This window comes from Musa acuminata, chromosome BXJ3-5, assembly GCF_036884655.1.
Source record: "Musa acuminata AAA Group cultivar baxijiao chromosome BXJ3-5, Cavendish_Baxijiao_AAA, whole genome shotgun sequence".
Lineage (NCBI taxonomy): Eukaryota > Viridiplantae > Streptophyta > Magnoliopsida > Zingiberales > Musaceae > Musa > Musa acuminata.
The window spans coordinates 42656995-42680313 of record NC_088353.1 but is presented as its reverse complement, the minus strand read 5'-3'; the positions used below and the strand labels follow the sequence as shown (position 1 = coordinate 42680313).

Below are 23319 nucleotides of genomic sequence, written 5' to 3'. Positions count from 1 at the left end.
TATGGTTAAAGGTTTTACTCATAAAGAATGTATCGATCATAACAAGATATTGTGGATATAGGATTAGGATGTAAAAATAACTTTTCTGAATGGAAATATGGATTTATATGAATTAACCTAAATAATGATTCGTAGAGAAAATAAAAGAAATATAAAATTTAGTATGCAAATTTAAGAAATTCATTTATAACCTTAAATAAATCTCTAGATAATAATATGTAAAGTTTTTTTTATACCATTAATTCCTTCAAATTTAAGGAAAATACTTTTGATTAATATTTTTATCTAAAGATCAGTAGGAGTAAGTTTATTATATTGATCTTATGTTTGGATAATATTTTGCTTCCCATTAGTGATCTTAGTTTATTGTATCAAATCAAAAGAAATTTCACTAAGAATTATAAAATAGTTGATATGAATGAGGCAACTTATATTATTGGCATTGAGATACATGGGTAGCTTAAGTTAACTTGTGTCAAATCCCTTGTGCACCTCTTGTGTTGGACACTCCTACCAAAGAGGTTTAACCTAGCATGCCCTAATGCCCTCATACATTCGATATCCCTATGCTGATGGTCTAAATCGATATGCTTCAGGTCATCATAAGTCTCATACATTTGATAGTACCTACGAGAGTGGTTTATGTCAACATGCCACGATGTACTTTTGTATTTGATGCTCCTTGTGTGGATAGTTGAAGACATGCCTTGATGCCTTCTTTATATCATGCATCCAAAACCCCCATGCAAGTGGTTCAAATTAGCATGCATCGATGTCTTCGTGCACCTCATGCATTTGACACCACCTACCAAAGAGGTTCAAGTTGGAATACTCTGATGCCCTCAAACATCTCATAATTTTGACAACCTCTACATGAGTAGTTTAAGGCAATATGCCCCAACGCCATTATGCATCTCATGTGTTTGACATACCCCTATGTGGGTAGTTCATATTGATGCACCCTCGAGTATCTCTTGCTTCCAATACTCCCTATGTGGGCAATTCAGGTTATCATGCCTCGATATCTTTATATGTCTCTCGTGTCTGACATTTGGATAATTCAAGTCGATATCCCATGATGCCCTAACATGTCTTGACACTCTATATGAGTAGCTCAAGTCGGTATATCTTAATACCATCACATCTCATGCATTTAATCCTTCTTATGCGAGAATTTCAAGGTAGTATGACACAAAGCTCTCATTTGTCTCGTATGTCCAACACCTCTACATGGGTGGTATAAGTCAACATGTCTCAATACCTTTGAATGTCTCATGCATCTAACACCCCTCATGTTGGAGTTTCAAGTAGATTTACACTATTCTCATGTACCTCATGTATCTAGTACCAATATGTGGGCTATTATTTTGGCATGCCACAATGTCCTCGTATGTTCTATGCATTTAACACTATATATATAGGTTGTTCAAGTTTGCACATGTCGATGCCCTCACAAGTCTTATGCACTTGATTACCCTCTAAGCAACAAGTAGTTCAAGTCAGCATATCCGAATGCCTTTATATATCTCCAATATTTGATGCCTGCTATGTGGATAGTTTAAGTCAACATATAATAATGCCCTCATTCATTTTTGCAACCAAGACTTCCTATACAAGTAGTTCAAGTTAGCATGCATCGACATGCATCAACGCTGTGACAATCTCCTACTTAGATAATTTAAACATATTTTGAAACCCTCATGTATCTCTTCTGACTAACGCTACTTACACGAGTAGTTCAAGATAAGCTTTATCGCTGTATTTTTTACATCTCATGTGTCGTTACCTAATCATTTCTTAATATAGGTAATGATTATTGAGTTCTTAGTTAGATATTATGCTTTAATATAGAAAAATTTTTCTATGAAGCACCATAGAGGATGAATAATATGACTAGAATTAACAATCAATCTATACTCACACAGATACCATCCAACCTTAAGAAACCAATTGAAGCTCAACACATGTCACCTAGTTGGCTATAAAAGCCCAACTAGTATTATGATGGTGTGGCACCACCTAGGCTTGTGTAGTCTATCTAGTCATCATGGAATGTCACTTGAGCATAACTAGACAAGACATAAAAAAAAAATTCTATATTGATACATTTTCTTAGGACCTATAAAAGGGATATCTTTGCACTTAACTCTAACTCTAACTCTCCGAACTAAAACTCAATCTCTTGAGCTCTCTATTGATTTAAGCATAAGAGGGATTTATCCCCGGACATGATTTTGTAGGATCCCTCGACTCTAGCGGAGTTTGTTATCAAGGGAAAGAACGAGAAACAACATTTAAGGAATGAGTCATGTTGATTCAACTTCAGAGGTTGGCTATTATTTCTAACACTTAAGTATAATATTAACATTCCTTAGTTATTATGACACTCTAAATATATCTTACTAAGACTAGAAGTAATTTTGATGCTATAACTTGCACATAAAAAATTTTCGAGAGCATGACGCAAAATCACACATGCACACAAAACATCGTGACTTCTTTATTTAAAATATTTAAAAAATGAAAAAAAGAAATAGAGATTGCTTTCATAGCTCAGTTGGTTAGAGCACCCGTTTAGTAAGCGGGAGGTCTTGAGTTTAAATCTCATTGAAAGCAAAAAAAAATTCAGTTTTTATTGTGACTTTTACACAGTCATCACAGGCTTATCTATCATTTTCAAAGCCGCCTCAATTTCATCTCGATCGAGATAAAGGAAATGATCGATAACAGAAGCCCAATCCCAAATGCAAGTTTAGTGAGATGTGATTTTGATGCTCAATGTGGAGATTGGTAGAAATTATGCAGGAACAAAGGAGCAGCAACAAAGTGTACATCTTCCTAATTACTATTCCTTGCTGTTTTTATCTAAAATTCCACAAAACCGACTTAGAAAGTGGTTTCCAATCTTACTGAGGGAAAAGGACATACCAGATTCTGTAGGCAGACCTTCCACAATTATTGAAGCCTGGGTTGTCTCTTTTGACACCTGAAGACCTTCCACATCATAACAGCAGCAGATTTCTGCAAAATAGACATTTGTGGAAACACAGATTTCTGCAATGTGATTGTACATTGCATTCATGACTACTGAAAAATACAGAAATGCATTCTCATAATTGGCTATCAAGCGACATTAGGAACTCAATAAATTTGATTCCACTGCAATCTATACTCAGCATATCAGACAATCGGCAGACAAGATGCCAATCCATGTACAATGACACCCATATGGTTAAAAACAATAATTGAAACAGCTTTCTATTTCAAGAAAATGAAAAATCTACACATGGTTTTTGTCGTTTAGCACACAATAAATATATATATATATATATATATATATATATATATATATATATATATATATATATATATATACAGAGTTTTGGATGCAGCATTCTGTGAGATCAGACAAACAATCTCCACCTGCCTTGACATGTTGTATATGAAGAAAGTCTACTGACAGAGATGGAGTGAGTCTGTCTACAATACGGCATCTTCTATTAACTGGCTTGTTCTCTGAATCTCGTATCCTCAAAGAGATCCATTATTTGTATCTTGCTGGCTATTGTTGAATTTGGGACTTCATCTTTAATCTCAAAAACTTGGATTGATGCTGGTTGCATTGACTTGAGTAGCTTCAATTGGTTTACATTCTGCAACCAAGACCAAGTCCAAGGAGTATACTCTTAAGTAAAGAGAACAAACCATAAATCAAAGGCATTAAATAATATCTGTAAGAATGTTATGATGTGTTTTTGTTGTGTACCAGTGATAGGAGATCATAAAGCATAAAGAATATGACACATATTTCAGAGTATCAGGAGTTGCAAGAATAGAATTAATGCCAGTATTCACATCATTGGTATTACTACTGCATTTGCAACCATATGTTGTTCAGTTAGAACAAAACATCACAACATAGATGCCATTTTATGTTTTCTTTTTTGTTTGATTTTTTTTCTTCCAGTATAAGCTTTTAATCAAACTTTAAAAGGATGAGGTTACATTTTTCAATATATTTAACTTTTAAAGTATATTTAATCACCTAATGGCTGAGAAACCTATTTCATTATGTAAATGTGGATAGGATATATTTGTCTGTAAATGAGATACCAATGATACTCTCTTTCACATGGTTTTAGACAGGCCTTCTGTTATCATAATTCAGAGTACTAGAAAATAACCAGGTAAAGATTATCGAGTGTCGTTACCTAACTATTTCTTAATATAGGTAAAGATTATCGAGTTCTTAGTTATACATTATGCTTCAATATAGATAAGTTTTTCAATGAAGCACAATAGAGAATGAATGATATGACTAGAATTAACGGTCAATCTATCTATACTCGACAGATACCATCCAACCTTAAGAAACCAATTGAAGCTCAACATTTGTCACCTAGTTGGCCATAAAAGCCCAACTAGTATCACGATGATGTGGCACCACCTAGGCTTGCGTAGTCTATCTAGTCATCATGTAACGTGAGCATACCTAGACAAGGCATATAAAAAAAGAAAATTCTATATTCATACCTTAGCTTAGGACCTATAAAAGGGGCCTCTCTGCACTCACCTCTAACTCTCTAAACTAAAACTCATTCTCTTGAGCTTTCTATTGATTTAAGCATTAGAGGGATTTATCCCCCGACATAGTTTTGCAGGATCCCTCGACTCGAGGAGTTTGTTATCAAGAGAAAGGGAGGAGAAACAACATTTAAGGAATGAGTCAGGTTGATTCAACTTCATAGTATTAGGTTGGCTATCATTTCTAACACTAAAGTATAATATTAACATTCCTTAGTTATTATGACACTCTAAATGTATCCTGCTAGGACTAGAAGTAATTTTGATTCTATAACTTGCACATAAAAAATTTTCGAGAGCATGACGTAAAATCACACACACATGCAAACCAACGTGACTTCTTTCTTTAAAATATTCAAGGAACATGAAAAAAGGGAAATAAAGATTGCTTTCATAGCTCAGTTGGTTAGAGCACCCGTTTAGTAAGTGGGAGGTCTTGAGTTCAAATCTCAATGAAAGCAAAAAAAGAGTTTTTTATTGTGACTTTTACACAGTAATCACAGGCTTATCTATCATTTTCAAAGCCGCCTCAGTCTCATCTCGAGATAAAGGAAATGATCAATAGCAGAAGCCCAATCCCAAATGCAAGTTTGTTGAGATTCGTGAGTGTGATTTTCATGCTCAATGTGGAGATTGGTAGAAATTATGCAGGAACAAAGAGGAGCAGCAACAAAGTTTATATCTTCCTAATTACTATTCCTTGCTGTTTATATCTAAAACTCCACAAAACTGACTCAAAAGTGGTTTCCAATCTTACTGAGGGAAAAGGACATACCAGATTCTGTAAGCGGACAGCATAAACTGTTTCTACTCACTCCTGTCTTTGTCTTCAAATCTTCAGTAACACAAAGGGAAGAGTAGCTGCATTTGGCCAAATAAAAGACAGCATCAGGATCATGTTCTCTTTACTAGTAATCTTGAAAAAACGAATCAAAAAGGCTTCAAGTATAAACCAAACTTTTGAAGCCTGGGTTGTCTCTTTTCCACATGAAGACCTTCCACATCATAACAGCAGCAGATTTCTGCAAAATAGACATTTGTGGAAACACGGATTTCAGCAATGTGTGTACATTGCATTCATGACCACTGAAAAATACAGAAATGCATTCTCATAATTGGCTATCAAGCAACATTAAGAACTCTATAAATTTGATTCCACTGCAATCTATACTCAGCATTTCAGACAATCGGCAGACAAGCTGCCAATCCATGTACAATGACACCCATATGGTTATAAACGATAATTGAAGCAGCTTTCTATTTCAAGAAAATGAAAAACCTGCACATGGTTTTCGTGGTTTAGCACCCAGTATATATATATATATATATATATATATATATATATATATATATAGTATTGGATGCAGCATTCTGTGAGATCAGACAAACAATCTCCACCTGCCTTGACATGTTGTAAATGAAGAAATTCTAATGACAGATGGAGTGAGTCTGTCTACAATACGGCATCTTCTATTAACTGACTTGTTCTCTCTCGTATCTTCAAAGAGATACATTATTTCTATCTTGCTGGCTACTGTTGAATTTGGGACTTCATTTTAATCTCAAAAACATGGATTGATGCTGGTTGCATTGACTTGAGTAGCTTCAATTGGCTTACATTCTGCAACCAAGACCAAGTCCAAGGAGTATATTCGCAAGTAAAAAGAAAAAACCATAAATCAAAGCCATTAAATAATATCTGTAAGAATGATATGATGTGTTTTTGTTGTGTACCAGTGATAGAAGAAGATCATAAAGCATAAAGAATACGATACACAGATTTCAGAGTATAAGGAGTTCCAAGAATAGAATTAATGCCAGTATTCACATCATTGGTATTACTACTGCATTTGTAACCATATGTTGTTCGGTTAGAACAAAACATCACAACATAGATGTCATTTTATGTTTTCTTTTTTGTTTGATTTTTTTCTTCCAGTATAAGCTTTTAATCTAACTTTAAAGGATGAGGTTTCATTTTTCAATATATTTAACTTTTTCAGTATATTTAATCACCTAATGTCTGAGAAACCTATTTCATTATGACAATGTGGACAAGATATATGTGTCTGTAAACGGGATACCAACGATACTCACTTTTTCACATAGTTTTAGACAGGCCTTCTGTTATCATAATTCAGAGTACCAGAAAATAAACAGGTAAAGATTATCGATTGTCGTTACCTAACTATTTCTTAATATAGGTAATGATTATCGAGTTCTTAGTTAGACATTATGCTTCAATATAGATAAGTTTTTCTATTAAGCACAATAGAGAATGAATGATATGACTAGAATTAACGGTCAATCTATCTATACTCGACAGATACCATCCAACCTTAAGAAACCAATTGAAGCTCAACATTTGACACCTAGTTGGCCATAAAAGCCCAACTAGTATTATGATGATGTGGCACCACCTAAGCTTGCGTAGTCTATCTAGTCATCATGTAACGTGAGCATACCTAGACAAGGCATATAAAAAAAGAAAATTCTATATTCATACCTTAGCTTAGGACCTATAAAAGGGGCCTCTCTGCACTCACCTCTAATCTCTAAACTAAAACTCATTCTCTTGAGCTTTCTATTGATTTAAGCATTAGAGGGATTTATCCCCCGACATAGTTTTGTAGGATCCCTCGACTCGAGGAGTTTGTTATCAAGAGAAAGGGAGGAGAAACAACATTTAAGGAATGAGTCAGGTTGATTCAACTTCATAGTATTAGGTTGGCTATCATTTCTAACACTAATGTATAATATTAACATTCCTTAGCTATTATGACACTCTAAATGTATCTTGCTAGGACTAGAAGTAATTTTGATTCTATAACTTGCACATAAAAATTTTTCGAGAGCATGACGTAAAATCACACACAAGCAAACCAACATGACTTCTTTCTTTAAAATATTCAAGGAACATGAAAAAAGAGAAATAAAGATTGATTTCATAGCTCAGTTGGTTAGAGCACCCGTTTAGTAAGCGGGAGGTCTTGAGTTCAAATCTCAATGAAAGCAAAAAAAAAGTTTTTATTGTGACTTTTACACAGTAATCACAGGCTTATCTATTATTTTCAAAGCCGCCTCAGTCTCATCTCGAGATAAAGGAAATGATTGATAGCAGAAGCCCAATCCCAAATGCAATTTGTTGAGATTCGTGAGTGTGATTTTCATGCTCAATGTGGAGATTGGTAGAAATTATGCAGGAACAAAGAGGAGCAGCAACAAAGTTTATATCTTCCTAATTACTATTCCTTGCTGTTTATATCTAAAACTCCACAAAACTGACTCAAAAGTGGTTTCCAATCTTACTGAGGGAAAAGGACATACCAGATTCTGCAAGCGGACAGCATAAACTGTTTCTACTCACTCCTGTCTTTGTCTTCAAATCTTCAGTAACACAAAGGGAAGAGTAGCTGCATTTGGCCAAATAAAAGACAGCATCAGGATCATGTTCTCTTTACTAGTAATCTTGAAAAAACGAATCAAAAAGGCTTCAAGTATCAACCAAACTTTTGAAGCCTGGGTTGTCTCTTTTGCCACATGAAGACCTTCCACATCATAACAGCAGCAGATTTCTGCAAAATAGACATTTGTGGAAACACAGATTTCTGCAATGTGTGTACATTGCATTCATGACCACTGAAAAATACAGAAATGCATTCTCATAATTGGCTATCAAGCAACATTAGGAACTCGTTAATTTTGATTCCACTGCATTCTATACTCAGCATATCAGACAATCGGCAGGCAAGCTGCCAATCCATGTACAATGACACCCATATGGTTATAAACGATAATTGAAGCAGCTTTCTATTTCAAGAAAATGAAAAACCTGCACATGGTTTTCGTGGTTTAGCACCCAGTATATATATATATATATATATAGTATTGGATGCAGCATTCTGTGAGATCAGACAAACAATCTCCACCTGCCTTTATATGTTGTTTATGAAGAAATTCTACTGACAGAGATGGAGTGAGTCTGTCTACAATACGGCATCTTCTATTAACTGACTTGTTCTCTCTCGTATCCTCAAAGAGATACATTATTTCTATCTTGCTGGCTACTGTTGAATTTGGGACTTCATTTTAATCTCAAAAACATGGATTGATGCTGGTTGCATTGACTTGAGTAGCTTCAATTGGCTTACATTCTGCAACCAAGACCAAGTCCAAGGAGTATATTCGCAAGTAAAAAGAAAAAACCATAAATCAAAGCCATTAAATAATATCTGTAAGAATGATATGATGTGTTTTTGTTGTGTACCAGTGATAGAAGAAGATCATAAAGCATAAAGAATACGATACACAGATTTCAGAGTATAAGGAGTTCCAAGAATAGAATTAATGCCAGTATTCACATCATTGGTATTACTACTGCATTTGCAACCATATGTTGTTCAGTTAGAACAAAACATTACAACATAGATGTCATTTTATGTTTTTTTTTTTGTTTGATTTTTTTTCTTCCAGTATAAGCTTTTAATCAAACTTTAAAGGATGAGGTTTCATTTTTCAATATATTTAACTTTTTCAGTATATTTAATCACCTATTGTCTGAGAAACCTATTTCATTATGACAATGTGGACAGGATATATGTGTCTGTAAACGGGATACCAATGATGCTCACTTTTTCACATAGTTTTAGACAAGCCTTCTGTTATCTTAATTCAGAGTACCAGAAAATAATCAGGTAAAGATTATCGAGTGTCGTTACCTAACTATTTCTTAATATAGGTAATGTTTATCGAGTTCTTAGTTAGACATTATGCTTCAATATAGATAAGTTTTTCTATGAAGCAAAATAGAGAATGAATGATATGACTAGAATTAACGGTCAATCTATCTATACTCGACAGATACCATCCAACCTTAAGAAACCAATTGAAGCTCAACATTTGTCACCTAGTTGGCCATAAAAGCCCAACTAGTATTATGATGATGTAGCACCACCTAGGCTTGCGTAGTCTATCTAGTCATCATGTAAGTGAGCATACCTAGACAAGGCATATAAAAAAAGAAAATTCTATATTCATACCTTAGCTTAGGACCTATAAAAGGGGCCTCTCTGCACTCACCTCTAACTCTCTAAACTAAAACTCATTCTCTTGAGCTTTCTATTGATTTAAGCATTAGAGGGATTTATCCCCCGACATAGTTTTGTAGGATCCCTCGACTCGAGGAGTTTGTTATCAAGAGAAAGGGAGGAGAAACAACATTTAAGGAATGAGTCAGGTTGATTCAACTTCATAGTATTAGGTTGGCTATCATTTCTAACACTAAAGTATAATATTAACATTCCTTAGTTATTATGACACTCTAAATGTATCTTGCTAGGAATAGAAGTAATTTTGATTCTATAACTTGCACATAAAAAATTTTCGAGAGCATGACGTAAAATCACACACACATGCAAACCAACGTGACTTCTTTCTTTAAAATATTCAAGGAACATGAAAAAAGGAAAATAAAGATTGCTTTCATAGCTCAGTTGGTTAGAGCACCTGTTTAGTAAGCGGGAGGTCTTGAGTTCAAATCTCAATAAAAGCAAAAAAAGAGTTTTTTATTGTGACTTTTACACAGTAATCACAGGCTTATCTATCATTTTCAAAGCCGCCTCAGTCTCATCTCGAGATAAAGGAAATGATCAATAGCAGAAGCCCAATCCCAAATGCAAGTTTGTTGAGATTCGTGTGTGTGATTTTCATGCTCAATGTGGAGATTGGTAGAAATTATGCAGGAACAAAGAGGAGCAGCAACAAAGTTTATATCTTCCTAATTACTATTCCTTGCTGTTTATATCTAAAACTCCACAAAACTGACTCAAAAGTGGTTTCCAATCTTACTGACAGAGATGGAGTGAGTCTGTCTACAATACCGCATCTTCTATTAACTGACTTGTTCTCTCTCGTATCTTCAAAGAGATACATTATTTCTATCTTGCTGGCTACTGTTGAATTTGGGACTTCATTTTAATCTCAAAAACTTGGATTGATGCTGGTTGCATTGACTTGAGTAGTTTCAATTGGCTTACATTCTGCAACCAAGACCAAGTCCAAGGAGTATATTCGCAAGTAAAAAGAAAAAACCATAAATCAAAGCCATTAAATAATATCTGTAAGAATGATATGATGTGTTTTTGTTGTGTACCAGTGATAGAAGGAGATCATAAAGCATAAAGAATACGATACACAGATTTCAGAGTATAAGGAGTTCCAAGAATAGAATTAATGCCAGTATTCACATCATTGGTATTACTACTGCATTTGTAACCATATGTTGTTCGGTTAGAACTAAACATCACAACATAGATGTCATTTTATGTTTTCTTTTTTGTTTGATTTTTTTCTTCCAGTATAAGCTTTTAATCTAACTTTAAAGGATGAGGTTTCATTTTTCAATATATTTAACTTTTTAAGTATATTTAATCACCTAATGTCTGAGAAACCTATTTCATTATGACAATGTGGACAGGATATATGTGTCTGTAAATGGGATACCAATGATACTCACTTTTTCACATAATTTTAGACAGGCCTTCTGTTATCTTAATTCAGAGTACTGGAAAATAACCAGGTAAAGATTATCGAGTGTCTTTACCTAACTATTTCTTAATATAGGTAATGATTATCGAGTTCTTAGTTAGACATTATGCTTCAATATAGATAAGTTTTTCTAAGAAGCACAATAGAGAATGAATGATATGACTAGAATTAACGGTCAATCTATCTATACTCAACAGATACCATCCAACCTTAAGAAACCAATTGAAGCTCAACATTTGTCACCTAGTTGGCCATAAAAGCCCAACTAGTATTATGATGATGTGGCACCACCTAGGCTTGCATAGTCTATCTAGTCATCATGTAACGTGAGCATACCTAGACAAGGCATATAAAAAAAGAAAATTCTATATTCATACCTTAGCTTAGGACCTATAAAAGGGGCCTCTCTGCACTCACCTCTAACTCTCTAAACTAAAACTCATTCTCTTGAGCTTTCTATTGATTTAAGCATTAGAGGGATTTATCCCCCGACATAGTTTTGCAGGATCCCTCGACTCGAGGAGTTTGTTATCAAGAGAAAGGGAGGAGAAACAACATTTAAGGAATGAATCAGGTTGATTCAACTTCATAGTATTAGGTTGGCTATCATTTCTAACACTAAAGTATAATATTAACATTCCTTAGTTATTATGACACTCTAAATGTATCTTGCTAGGACTAGAAGTAATTTTGATTCTATAACTTGCACATAAAAAATTTTCGAGAGCATGACGTAAAATCACACACACATGCAAACCAACGTGACTTCTTTCTTTAAAATATTCAAGGAACATGAAAAAATAGAAATAAAGATTGCTTTCATAGCTCAGTTGGTTAGAGCACCCGTTTAGTAAGCGGGAGGTCTTGAGTTCAAATCTCAATGAAAGCAAAAAAAAAGTTTTTTATTGTGACTTTTACACAGTAATCACAGGCTTATCTATCATTTTCAAAGCCGTCTTAGTCTCATCTCGAGATAAAGGAAATGATCAATAGCGGAAGCCCAATCCCAAATGCAAGTTTGTTGAGATTCGTGAGTGTGATTTTCATGCTCAATGTGGAGATTGGTAGAAATTATGCAGGAACAAAGAGGAGCAGCAACAAAGTTTATATCTTCCTAATTACTATTCCTTGCTGTTTATATCTAAAACTCCACAAAACTGACTCAAAAGTGGTTTCCAATCTTACTGAGGGAAAAGGACATACCAGATTCTGTAAGCGGACAGCATAAACTGTTTCTACTCACTCACTGTCTTTGTCTTCAAATCTTCAGTAACACAAAGGGAAGAGTAGCTGCATTTGGCCAAATAAAAGACAGCATCATGATCATGTTCTCTTTACTAGTAATCTTGAAAAAACGAATCAAAAAGGCTTCAAGTATCAACCAAACTTTTGAAGCCTGGGTTGTCTCTTTTGCCACCTGAAGACCTTCCACATCATAACAGCAGCAGATTTCTGCAAAATAGACATTTGTGGAAACACGGATTTCTGCAATGTGTGTACATTGCATTCATGACCACTGAAAAATACAGAAATGCATTCTCATAATTGGCTATCAAGCAACATTAGGAACTCAATAAATTTGATTCCACTGCAATCTATACTCAGCATATCAGACAATCGGCAGACAAGCTGCCAATCCATGTACAATGACACCCATATGGTTAAAAACGATAATTGAAGCAGCTTTCTATTTCAAGAAAATGAAAAACCTACACATGGTTTTCGTGGTTTAGCACCCAGTATATATATATATATATATATATATATATATATATATATATATATATAGTATTGGATGCAGCATTCTGTGAGATCAGACAAACAATCTCCATGTGCCTTGACATGTTGTATATGAAGAAATTCTACTGACAGGGATGGAGTGAGTCTGTCTACAATACGGCATCTTCGATTAACTGGCTTGTTCCCTGAATCTCGTATCCTCAAAGAGATCCATTATTTGTATCTTGCTGGCTATTGTTGAATTTGGGATTTCATCTTTAATCTCAGTAACTTTGATTGATGCTGGTTGCATTGACTTGAGTAGCTTCAATTGGCTTACATTCTGTAACCAAGACCAAGTCCAAGGAGCATATTCTTAAGTAAAGAGAAAAAACCATGAATCAAAGCCATTAAATAATATCTGTAAGAATGATATGAAGTGTTTTTGTTGTGTACCAGTGATAGAATGAGATCATAAAGCATAAAGAATATGATACACAGATTTCAGAGTATGAGTTCCAAGAATAGAATTAATGCCAGTATTCACATCATTGGTATTACTACTACATTTGCAACCATATGTTGTTCAGTTAGAACAAAACATCACAACATAGATGCCATTTTTTTTTTCTTTTTTGTTTTGATTTTTTTCTTCCAGTGTAAGCTTTTAATCAGACTTTAAAAGGATTAGGTTTCATTTTTCAATATATTTAACTTTTTCAGTATATTTAATCACCTAATGTCTGAGAAACCTATTTCATTATGACAATGCAGACAGGATATATGTTTCTGTAAACGGGATAACAATGATACTCACTTTTTCACTGAAGGCCTGTCTAAAACTCAGGTAAAGACCTTTTCTTTTCTCAGATAATGCTTGATTTACATGTTTACACCTTATCTTTACAACTCAAGGAGTTCTTTATGTTTCAGCAAGGAACAAAATGCTCTAACACCAAGCAATTACATTAGGAAAGGATTGTCATACCGACATGTCACGGACAGCTACAAGCACACCTGCAACAACCTTGTTGTCTGGTCCATTTGTCTTTTATCGTTTTGTGTTTTCTTGAAGTCATGTTTTGCTTGTAATTTTATTTGTTTTACCCTAGTTTTGTTGTACAAAACAGTCCACTAAGGCAATTTAGCCATCAACAGAGGCATTGGACCAAAACCGACAGTGCTTAAGACTTTGTCATGCCCTTCGACACCGGGTTGTGCAGGTTGTGCTGGTTGTGCCTGCCATTCGTGAACTTGCGGTTTGCCTTTTTGGCTAATAAAGTCCTCAAATTGTTTGATCAATTACTTGTTCCGCTGCTTCTGAAGAGGACGATGGCATTTTGTCATCACCTCTTTGGCTACCGGTTTCTTTCTTTACAGGTCCTTGACAGATCATACATGTGGGCACATTTGTGTTGCCCTGGCTGATATTGTGGGTCACCAGGCAGTGAACCAAGGCAGTAATTTCAGCCTAATTTTTAATCTGCAGCTCATGTTGACATGGATCTCATTCATTGACATAACAGGTTAATCACCCAGTTCAGGAAGTCCCAAATTTTACCCCAAGGCCCCATCTTTCACCGTCCAATCTCTCACCAGTTTATTTCCCCAGGACGAAGGACAAACAATGCAGAACATTACTTCATTGCTCAAGCATGTAGTGAATCAGTGACCTCCATTCATTGAGCATGCAGTGATTCTGTTAGATAAAGGACTCAACTTTTGGATCTTTAATTATTGAATGTTTCGAGCATCTGTCTTTTTTGTTAATAAAATTGCAATTTAATGTTAGTAGTCTACTTTGGACTCCTGGTGCTTGCAATGGCACCCATAGCTATGTAATATAGGATGTAAATATTATATCAAGAAAACAAAAACAAAATTCCATATTCTAAGAAGCACATAAAACCTATTTACATAAAACAACAGCAACAAAATAGTAAGTCTCAACAATAAACCTATTTTCATAAAACAATCATTTGCAATTAGAAAAGGAAAATATTCGGAAGTGAGCAGAACATATGGAAGCAGAAAACCAAGGTGTAAATCAAGAGAAAGAATAAAACAGCTTACAATTGTATGACAGAAGCAGCAAAACGAGATAAATAATAACCACCAGTCTTACAGAATGGTTGAACATAGAGGAAACAACATGAAAATGCCATGATGAATTACTAATTGAAGGTGGGAGAAAATATGTGGGGTAAGAACATATAAGCATATCTAGTAATGTTCTTTTAAGGTCAGGATATTGGTTCATAATGCCTGGGCATTCAAATTCTCAACAAATATGCCAGCATGAAACTGCATCCCTGTCAGATAGTTCTCATTTATGATCTATTGCAATTTATTAAGTATCATGACAATATGTACGTAATTAATAAGCAAACCTTTCTTTTCTGCAAGAGAATTATGTGGACTATTGGTATTTGGCTCAATTTGACATGTATCAGCAACCACTGGTGGAATCTCCCGAAGAAGACGTTGTCGTTCTTCAGATGTACGAAGCCTTTCTCTTTTATCAATATAGTCATATAGCGTAATAGGAAAAAAAAAGGGTCAAGGTGAAGCAATATAAACTAAAGTTTTCTAGTTGTTTACCTAAGATGATACAGAAATGATGTTAAAAAAGCAAGTAGTTGACTATATATTAGGTTATACATTGTAAACATTTATACATATTTTCAATTTTAGACTCAAAAGGATATTCTTTGCGCCATCCTTTTTCATTTGCTCGATCTATTAGTTTTTGTAGCTTCACAATCTCCTTATCAATCCACTGTCAATGAAAGAATGTAATCAGCCTAAACCAAAAAAAAAAAAGAATCAGCAGACTAACAGAAATGGACTAGGGAGCTTGAGATATTTCCTTTTACCATTCCAAAAAATGAGACTTCCTTGCAGAAAAGGACCGGGGATAGTGTCTAAAAAAAGGATGACCATATAGTGATAGTTAATGGGCTAACAATAGTTAGGAATATGAACTCTGGTTTCACAGGTCAAGGGCCAATCTCATTTTCAAATGGCTTATGGCTGTGACAGTCAATTCCACTAACAAGAGAAAATAGAAAAAAAACAGCTTGCATCAGAAGTTTCTGGTCACAGGAAATAAGAACTCATACCAAAATAGGCAAATTATCATAACCACTGTGTTATGCGATACTGATATACATACATGATTCATTATATCAACATGAACAATTTTGATCTTCTTTTCAAGCTCCACCTGCAAAAACAACAAAGCTTCAGCAAATAACAATATGCAAACAAGGCGTTTTCAAACTTCTTCAAGACGAACAAGATAACAATCAAGAAGAAAGAACAAGAAGTTAAACGAATTATGGGCATGACAAATATAAATTTTCAAAGGAAAGCATTGTCTCCGTGAAAAAAGAAAAAGAAAAACCTCTTGTGTGTGAATCAAGCTCTATAAAAGACACCAAAGAGATGTCTTGTGAGAAGTGTCTGAAAATAATGCCTTTTAAATTCTCCATGGCCATGGACACTCAAAAACTGTGTAAGAAACAAGTGATATCACTATGGCAAACTCAACTACTCAATTAATCCAATTTCAAACTAGATATCATTTTTTTTTCTGACTTGTTTACAATAACTCCATTAATGCAAAATCTCCAGTCATATTCTGGAAGCAAAAATGTGATTTTTCTCAAGTTTCATGTGGCATCTTTGATTATGAATGTACATCTCATGAAACAACATGCTGAGGAGCATGCACCATCTAAGCCCCAACCATTTATTGAATTTACGGATTTCATCTGGAACATTTAAAAGTTCAAAGTTTTGACCAGTTTTAGTTGCAACCAACCAACTTCAACTGGAACATTTAAAATTTCAAAGTTTTGACCAGTTTTAGTTGCAATCCAATCAACTTCAACTGAAACCAGTTGATACATACTAAATGGCTCCAGTGCCCCAAGATTGATCCAAGAATCCTCTGACATGCTCTCACAGTCCCTCCTACCCCCACTGGTTGTCCGATTTGACCAGCCATTCAAGTCTTCAATGAGTAGTGTTCCTACAAGGCTTTAGCCACGAGATAGAAAGAGAACGAGTTTTCTTTTCTGTCCAATGTCCTACTTCCTTTCTTTTTCATATTATCTCCCAACTGATACACTAGCTTCATGCTGGAATACAGTATGAGTTGCACCCATGATTAGCACAGGATGGAAGTTGGAAAGGCAATCCATGATCTTCTTGGTAAGCTGATGGCCAAGTTTATGTAAACAAGACAAATGACGTCCATTTGCCCAGTTCTATGTAGCCACAATACTAAAATAAAACAATCTTCTACCTACAAATTTGGCCAATCTCCTCCACTCTTTTGGTAGGCTGATGATACATATAAGAGGTTCATTTTCCTCAAAAATACGACCATTATATATCTGAATTTTCAACAAAACTAATGAAACTTAGAGCAGTATCGTCTAATATCATGCAGAAGGGAAAGGATCGGATGGTCATCAGGAAAACAATTCCTAGAGTAATGGAGCAAGTGGAATATATTATAATGAAAAAAATAACAATTATCAGACAGCAAGAGATAAAAGAGAAAATCCAGGATTACAGATATTCTATCATAACAAAAAAGTAGTCTTGGAAGAAGAAACTCACGACAGTGGGTCTTCTGAAGAGGCCTTCATTGGCTAAGTGGCAAAGATATTCACATTCATCCTACAAATGAAGTGTTGCAACTTCTCATTAAACTTGCATAATTTCCCATGAAGTGAAAAATATGCTGTATGCATATGGATTTTTAAGTATCCTGGAAAACTTAATAAAACATCTATCAACAGTTATATAACATACTGCTAAAAAATATATTAATATATGCGACAAAAAGAAAAAAAATGAAATATTTTGCTGCAAAATACCCCATCCAATACAATTATGCATACCTCCTCAAAGTCATCTTCGGATAGCGTCGATATTTGAACATCCTTATGCATATCAGAAACACATAGAACCATATCTGTAGACATTTCCCCTATCTTGTATGCCTGTAAGGCCTTCTTGACACCTGTTATAGTGATTTAATAATAAGTTTTTATAGCTTAACTATTGTTGCCACTCATTTGGCTTGGAGATTGAGTAACCTCAAGATGGATAAATGACAGTACAATTATCATCCTCTTTTTCAGGTCCAAAAACCTGAATGACAGAAACTTGATTGCTGCCACATACCCATCTCAAGGTTAGAAGAGGGAACCATTCCATCAATCTAGAAAGCAACAGATTTTGTTAAAAAAAGTTCTAGATGCATGCAAGGCAACAGACAAACCTGTGACCTGCCCAAGCTTGTACATCCTTTCCGGTACAGAGTAGAACTCATTAGGATCAACTTTGACCCTCACAAAGCAGCCAGTGACTTTTTCTTCAAAAGTATCGGGATTTCTAAGAAATTCCACAATTAAAGATCTCTTTAAATATACTAAATTTATGTTCCTTCCAATTATGGAGGCATAATAACTTTTAGCTGGCACAGAAATATCATCCTTGTAATTCTTTGGATGTGATTTATTAGACTTGCTATCAGCAGCTGTATTTCTCTTCTTGTGCCTTGCAAATGAGTCATCACCCTCTTCTGAGCTAAATTCATCATCTGAGACATTATCTGAAGCAAAGTGACTCTCCAGCAAGCTGTGTATCTTATGAAACTTCACTTTCCTTTTTCTAAATAAGGCATACAGTCTGTCATCACACACTACATTAGTTTTCTTTTTAGTATCTGGATCGCACAGGTTGTTTGTTTGAATGTAATCCTTTATAATGTCACATGCATCCAACAATGTAAGTGGCTCTTTTGTATCCTTATCAATAGATGTAAGAAATTTTATGAGCTCCACTGAGCCCCAACTAGAAAACACTCTTTTCTTTGACGTAGACCTTTTCTTTCGTTTTTTTGATTTACCATGCCTCCCTTTCGGTTCCTCAAGAAATGGCAACCCATCATCCAAATTATCTTCCATCTCATCAAATTCAGATCCTGCATCATCTTCAGGAGATCTATCTGAATCTGATCCACCATTCAAATTTTCACCTCTTTTAAGAAGAGTATTTGCTGTCTGCAGATCAGCTAACTTCAGTCCTTCCTGATCCTTTATTATTTCCCAGTATTCCTTAAACAAGAACTCATAGGTCTCAGAATCTCTGAAGTCCACCTTTCCCTGGAAACAAGAAATTTTGATTTTAACAGGAAAGGAGCAAAGGAATATCTGGTGATGAAAAGGTACATCACAACATCAATAACCCACTACTGGAAAGAGATCTATGCAACACATCAAACAAACATTTCCAGACTCTAGAGTAGCCATTTTTTTATTTATATAATGTGAAACATTTTACACGAGTGGTACAAGAAAATGTCCATGAATCTAGGGCTAGGACCAAAATTCTAAACAAAGTTTCTTAATTGAAAACCTTCAAGATCTTTATGAAATCAATTAAGTGTGGAGAAGTTGAATGTTTAACACCAACAATCTGTTAAAATTATTGAAGATTTATATAGAGCATACCCCATCTGAATCAACATCAATATTCTCTTCTATTAAGATTGCTAGCTTTAAGCAATTATTACAGAAGCCCTTTGTCCTTTCCTTAACATGAACAAACTCAGCTTCCTTTATGCATGAACGGCACACGGAGCTTGGGCAGCAGTAACATTGGAAAGTTGAAGCCTGTTGGCAGATAAAGCAAGAATGCCAACCTGACAGATAGACCAAGTCAATAAACAACAAAGAAAAGCAGAATAACAGGAACTTATAGCTATAAAAGAAAATTACATGAAATTACCATAACCATCACAATCTTAATTTAGAGTACTCTAAAAAGCAGATTTTATTGTTTGATCTTTCAAATGAATGGTACTGTGTTAACTTAGACAATCAAGAAGATGGTATGAGGCTTCCTAAGAGAGCAGAATCTCTTTGACAAACATAATGTGAGAACTACAAAATTTCCACCTTTCTACACAAGTTCCACAGCATGGGAACTATTTATCACCTATAAAGTTTTATCCTGTGAAATAGTTTGTCCACTGTAACAATTTCTGCAGAATCATAGCACATGATGGTTGGCACAACCAGCAGTAAAATGCAGTAAATATGTACGAAATCCTAGCTAAAGAAAAAAATTGGTTGTAAAAATATCAATTAGATATAGAAAAAAAAAGTTTTTTTAGATATTTACCACATGTCCAATGTTCATCAGTCTCCATGAATGAGAGATCCTTATCCACACATTCAGGATGGTAAGCTTTAAGACAATTCCTAGAAGAAGGAAAATAGCATGATTTAGCATTAAAGATTCCAAAATATATCTCCCAAACCTGCTGCTTTCTAATCCTTGAGGACAAGACCACCAGATGAATGAGGATGTTAAAATGGTAAAAAAAAAAAGGACCAAGTTGCAACAAATAAACTAGATATACAGGTGCTACTAAATAGCAATATGAAATAATACAAACAGATAAACACAGTGTCAATTTAAAATTTTGTTAAGTTCCAAAGCAAAGTATCCCCTAACAACAAACTCCAATAACAATGCAGGCATGCTTCAACTAGATATACAGGTGCCACTAAATAGCAATATGAAATAATACAAACAGATAAAAACAGAATGCCAGTTTAACATTTTGTTGAGTTCCGATGCAAAGTATCCCTCAAAAACAAACTTCAATAACAACAAAAGTATGTCTCATACACATAACTAAGCAAAAAAAAATGGCATACTCAGAGAACCTTGCTGGAAAAGAATAAAATAATCCCCCTTAGAGATGTTCATTTTGGACACTGAATATATAAAGGAAACAAAGAATTCACCAAACAAAGAGAAAATGATGGTAACTGACAGTAAACAACACAGTTACAGGCAATCAAGTAAATTAACAAGGATAGCAACTTGCAACATAGACATGATAAGACATCCTTTAACAAAGTTCAAGGCTAAAGCTCTCAACTCAAAGTATGGTTGCCGACAATAGCATCCAATTGATGCAGCAAAACCAATTTTCTCAATGAAGTGATGGTCGAATGACCTGATCCTAATCATAAAGTTTATGGTTTCATGCTTCAGTTCATTTGCACCAAAATGCAAACTTCTTTAAAAGTAACATTGTAGTGTAAACTTGTTTCAAAATTTAGCCATCACATTAGATCAAAATATTGAATTAAAACTCAAAAATTTATGAAAATTGAAGTCAAGAGAAAATTAACAATCCTAGACTAAGCCCTGGAAGTCTTAGTTTACTAATGATTATTAACTTGATAATAAAATATTATATTTTCCAGAACTTCAATAGGAACAAACAAGGCTATTTATATAATATTTATACTTACTCTTTTTCTACTATTAGCTTAGAGTTCTGGTGTAGAAGTTGGAAGATAGAAGTGTTGTCTAAAGTTCATAGAAAGTAATTTCCTAGCAATAATATAATGAGTAAAACATGAAGAAACTAAGGAACTAAACTCGCATAACAAGGAAGCACTGAGAAGATCAATGAGAAAACAACCAAAAAATCTGAGCATTTCATTCCATTGACAGTACTACACATTCAGAGATTTAAGCAATCCACAAAATCAGACTACATAAGTATACTCCATGAATTTTTAACAGACTCTTTTTTTTGGTTAAAACATTATCATTTTTTAGCATTACTGAAAATCGTTTCTTTTGTCAAATTCAATCTAGTAACCAAAATTACAAGTAACTCCAAAGCTTCAGAACCATTGAAAATAAAACAACTCATAAGGCTGTCCAAAAGTAGTCCAAGTATCACAATTTGTAGCATTTGTCCACCCATTTATGTTTCTTCGCATTAATTTATTTGAAGAATTTCATGAAGATGATACCAATCTACCTAGTCAAGATGGAAAGTTTTAGTTACCTTATTGGCATTACTGAACCAGTAATCAAATAGCTACAATTGGACACATACCATTAATGGTTCTCATCTTTTCAAGGAAATGATATAATTCCTAAAGATGAATTTTCCTAGAAAACCATTGAAAGAAGTTATTGTGATATATGACTAGTGCACATCACAAAATTCATTAAAATGCATTAAATTAATCTCAGTGAGAACTTTGACTTGCAAGTGGTAACTAGTGCAAGGTACATAATGGTCTAACTTCTAAGCACAAATCAGCATGCGGACTGCACCCATTTTGAGTAAAATCGATAGAATGGTTTGCTGGTTCAGCCAAACTGAAGGAAACCAGTTGAACTAGTACTTAACATACTGGTGGAATTTAACTAATGTCTTTAAGACCCAATTTTAGGGTTCAGTCTGCTACATCACTGCTTCGATCTTTCACGCTTACTGTGTCGATGCTTTGATGACCATTTATGGTTTAATCCTACATGGACTTCTTTGCTCCTTCCCCAAGATTGAAGGGTTGGATGATCAGAATCAGAGTACCAAAGGGAGATATTACCGGCAGGTATTACAGGTCCACCAAAGAGAAGTACTCTTAACAAGTGGACTTCTGCTTTGTTGGAGAATCTGATTTCAGAGACCGAACAAGTTGAAATTCAAGAGATATTCAATGCGATACAATAAGAGAAAAACGAAGAATACTGTGATAAAGACAACAAGATGACCTAAAGCAGTCACAGAAATCAACATAGGGAAACATCTAATAGAAAACTATCATAGATGAGAACGGAAAAGAGAGAAGAAAACGAAATGGAGCTCACTTGAAATCGCACACTCGCAGATGCCCTCCATCCTTGCATGCGAAGCAGTAGTCCTCCGCTATCTCCTCCTTGTTCATCTCATCCTTCTTCATCTTACTCGAGAAATCGAGACTCCCTCACTTCCTTGCTCCAGCAGAAATCGAAGAGACCCTCTAAAACCTCCGCAAAACCCTGGGCTAGCGCAGAACCAAGTACCCGGACTGCGTTCCGAACCAAGTACCCGGACTGCGTTCCTGTTAGAGGGGGACACATACACGAAATCAAAAGGTCTCGACGCGGTGAATCCACAGCGGAAGAGGCGCGGACAAGGGGATGAACGAACGCGAACTATTATGGCGGAGATCTTCGCCTAAATCTCCGTTCACGTTGTTCTTACAGTCTTTTCTTCCCCCTTTTTGTCCTGTTTTGTTTTGGTTATTACTGTTCATTTGACACTTTTAGCCTCGGGATGAATCAACAATATCCCAATGCCCGGTGAGATGACGTCGTCCGTTCGACGGAGAGTCGCCGGACGATTTTGAGTGGCGACGCGTCGGTCCGGAACGAGGGAAGCACGTGGGATTTGTCCGACGCCTTTTAATTGCTTTTAGTGAATTTTAAAGCCCCTTTTTCGGTTTTTTTCTCCTATTATTTTTTGTCAGATATTACTTCTATCTATTATAATCATGTAAATACTTTTATAATAAAAATAAAAGTCACATTCAAAATATACGATAAGAGCCGACAAGAATAAGGACGAAGATTCAAAATATACGA

General features: G+C 34.9%; 1 protein-coding gene and 5 non-coding genes across 11 annotated transcripts; 5 read left to right on the top strand and 1 right to left on the bottom strand.

Moving 5' to 3' along the window:
* Positions 1–2542: 2542 nt before the first annotated feature.
* On the top strand, positions 2543–2616 carry TRNAT-AGU (transfer RNA threonine (anticodon AGU)). Its single transcript has one exon. It is a non-coding gene; the product is annotated as a tRNA-Thr (tRNA).
* A 765-nt stretch (positions 2617–3381) lies between these two features.
* Positions 3382–22985, bottom strand: LOC103986390 (uncharacterized protein At5g08430-like). Of its 6 annotated transcripts, none has more exons than XR_010496389.1 (15): positions 22564–22968; positions 20056–20135; positions 19383–19573; positions 18149–19034; positions 17766–17887; positions 17482–17541; positions 16025–16075; positions 15558–15628; positions 15240–15388; positions 12513–13192; positions 8090–12420; positions 7912–7997; positions 5538–5606; positions 5360–5445; positions 3382–3653 (listed from the first exon to the last, which is right to left on the bottom strand). XR_010496389.1 is itself a non-coding variant. In XM_065150623.1 (10 exons), exons 1-10 carry the CDS (start codon positions 22653–22655, stop codon positions 3595–3597), a joined length of 1761 nt encoding a protein of 586 aa, XP_065006695.1. In that variant the 5' UTR covers positions 22656–22982; the 3' UTR covers positions 3382–3594. The 6 variants fall into 6 exon arrangements, 1 of the variants encoding a protein (XP_065006695.1); XR_010496388.1 differs by having other exon boundaries at positions 5543–5606; XR_010496387.1 differs by having other exon boundaries at positions 5360–5606.
* On the top strand, positions 4972–5045 carry TRNAT-AGU (transfer RNA threonine (anticodon AGU)). The gene has a single exon. It is a non-coding gene; the product is annotated as a tRNA-Thr (tRNA).
* On the top strand, positions 7526–7599 carry TRNAT-AGU (transfer RNA threonine (anticodon AGU)). Its single transcript has one exon. It is a non-coding gene; the product is annotated as a tRNA-Thr (tRNA).
* On the top strand, positions 10062–10135 carry TRNAT-AGU (transfer RNA threonine (anticodon AGU)). The gene has a single exon. It is a non-coding gene; the product is annotated as a tRNA-Thr (tRNA).
* On the top strand, positions 11946–12019 carry TRNAT-AGU (transfer RNA threonine (anticodon AGU)). The gene has a single exon. It is a non-coding gene; the product is annotated as a tRNA-Thr (tRNA).
* Positions 22986–23319: the final 334 nt, after the last annotated feature.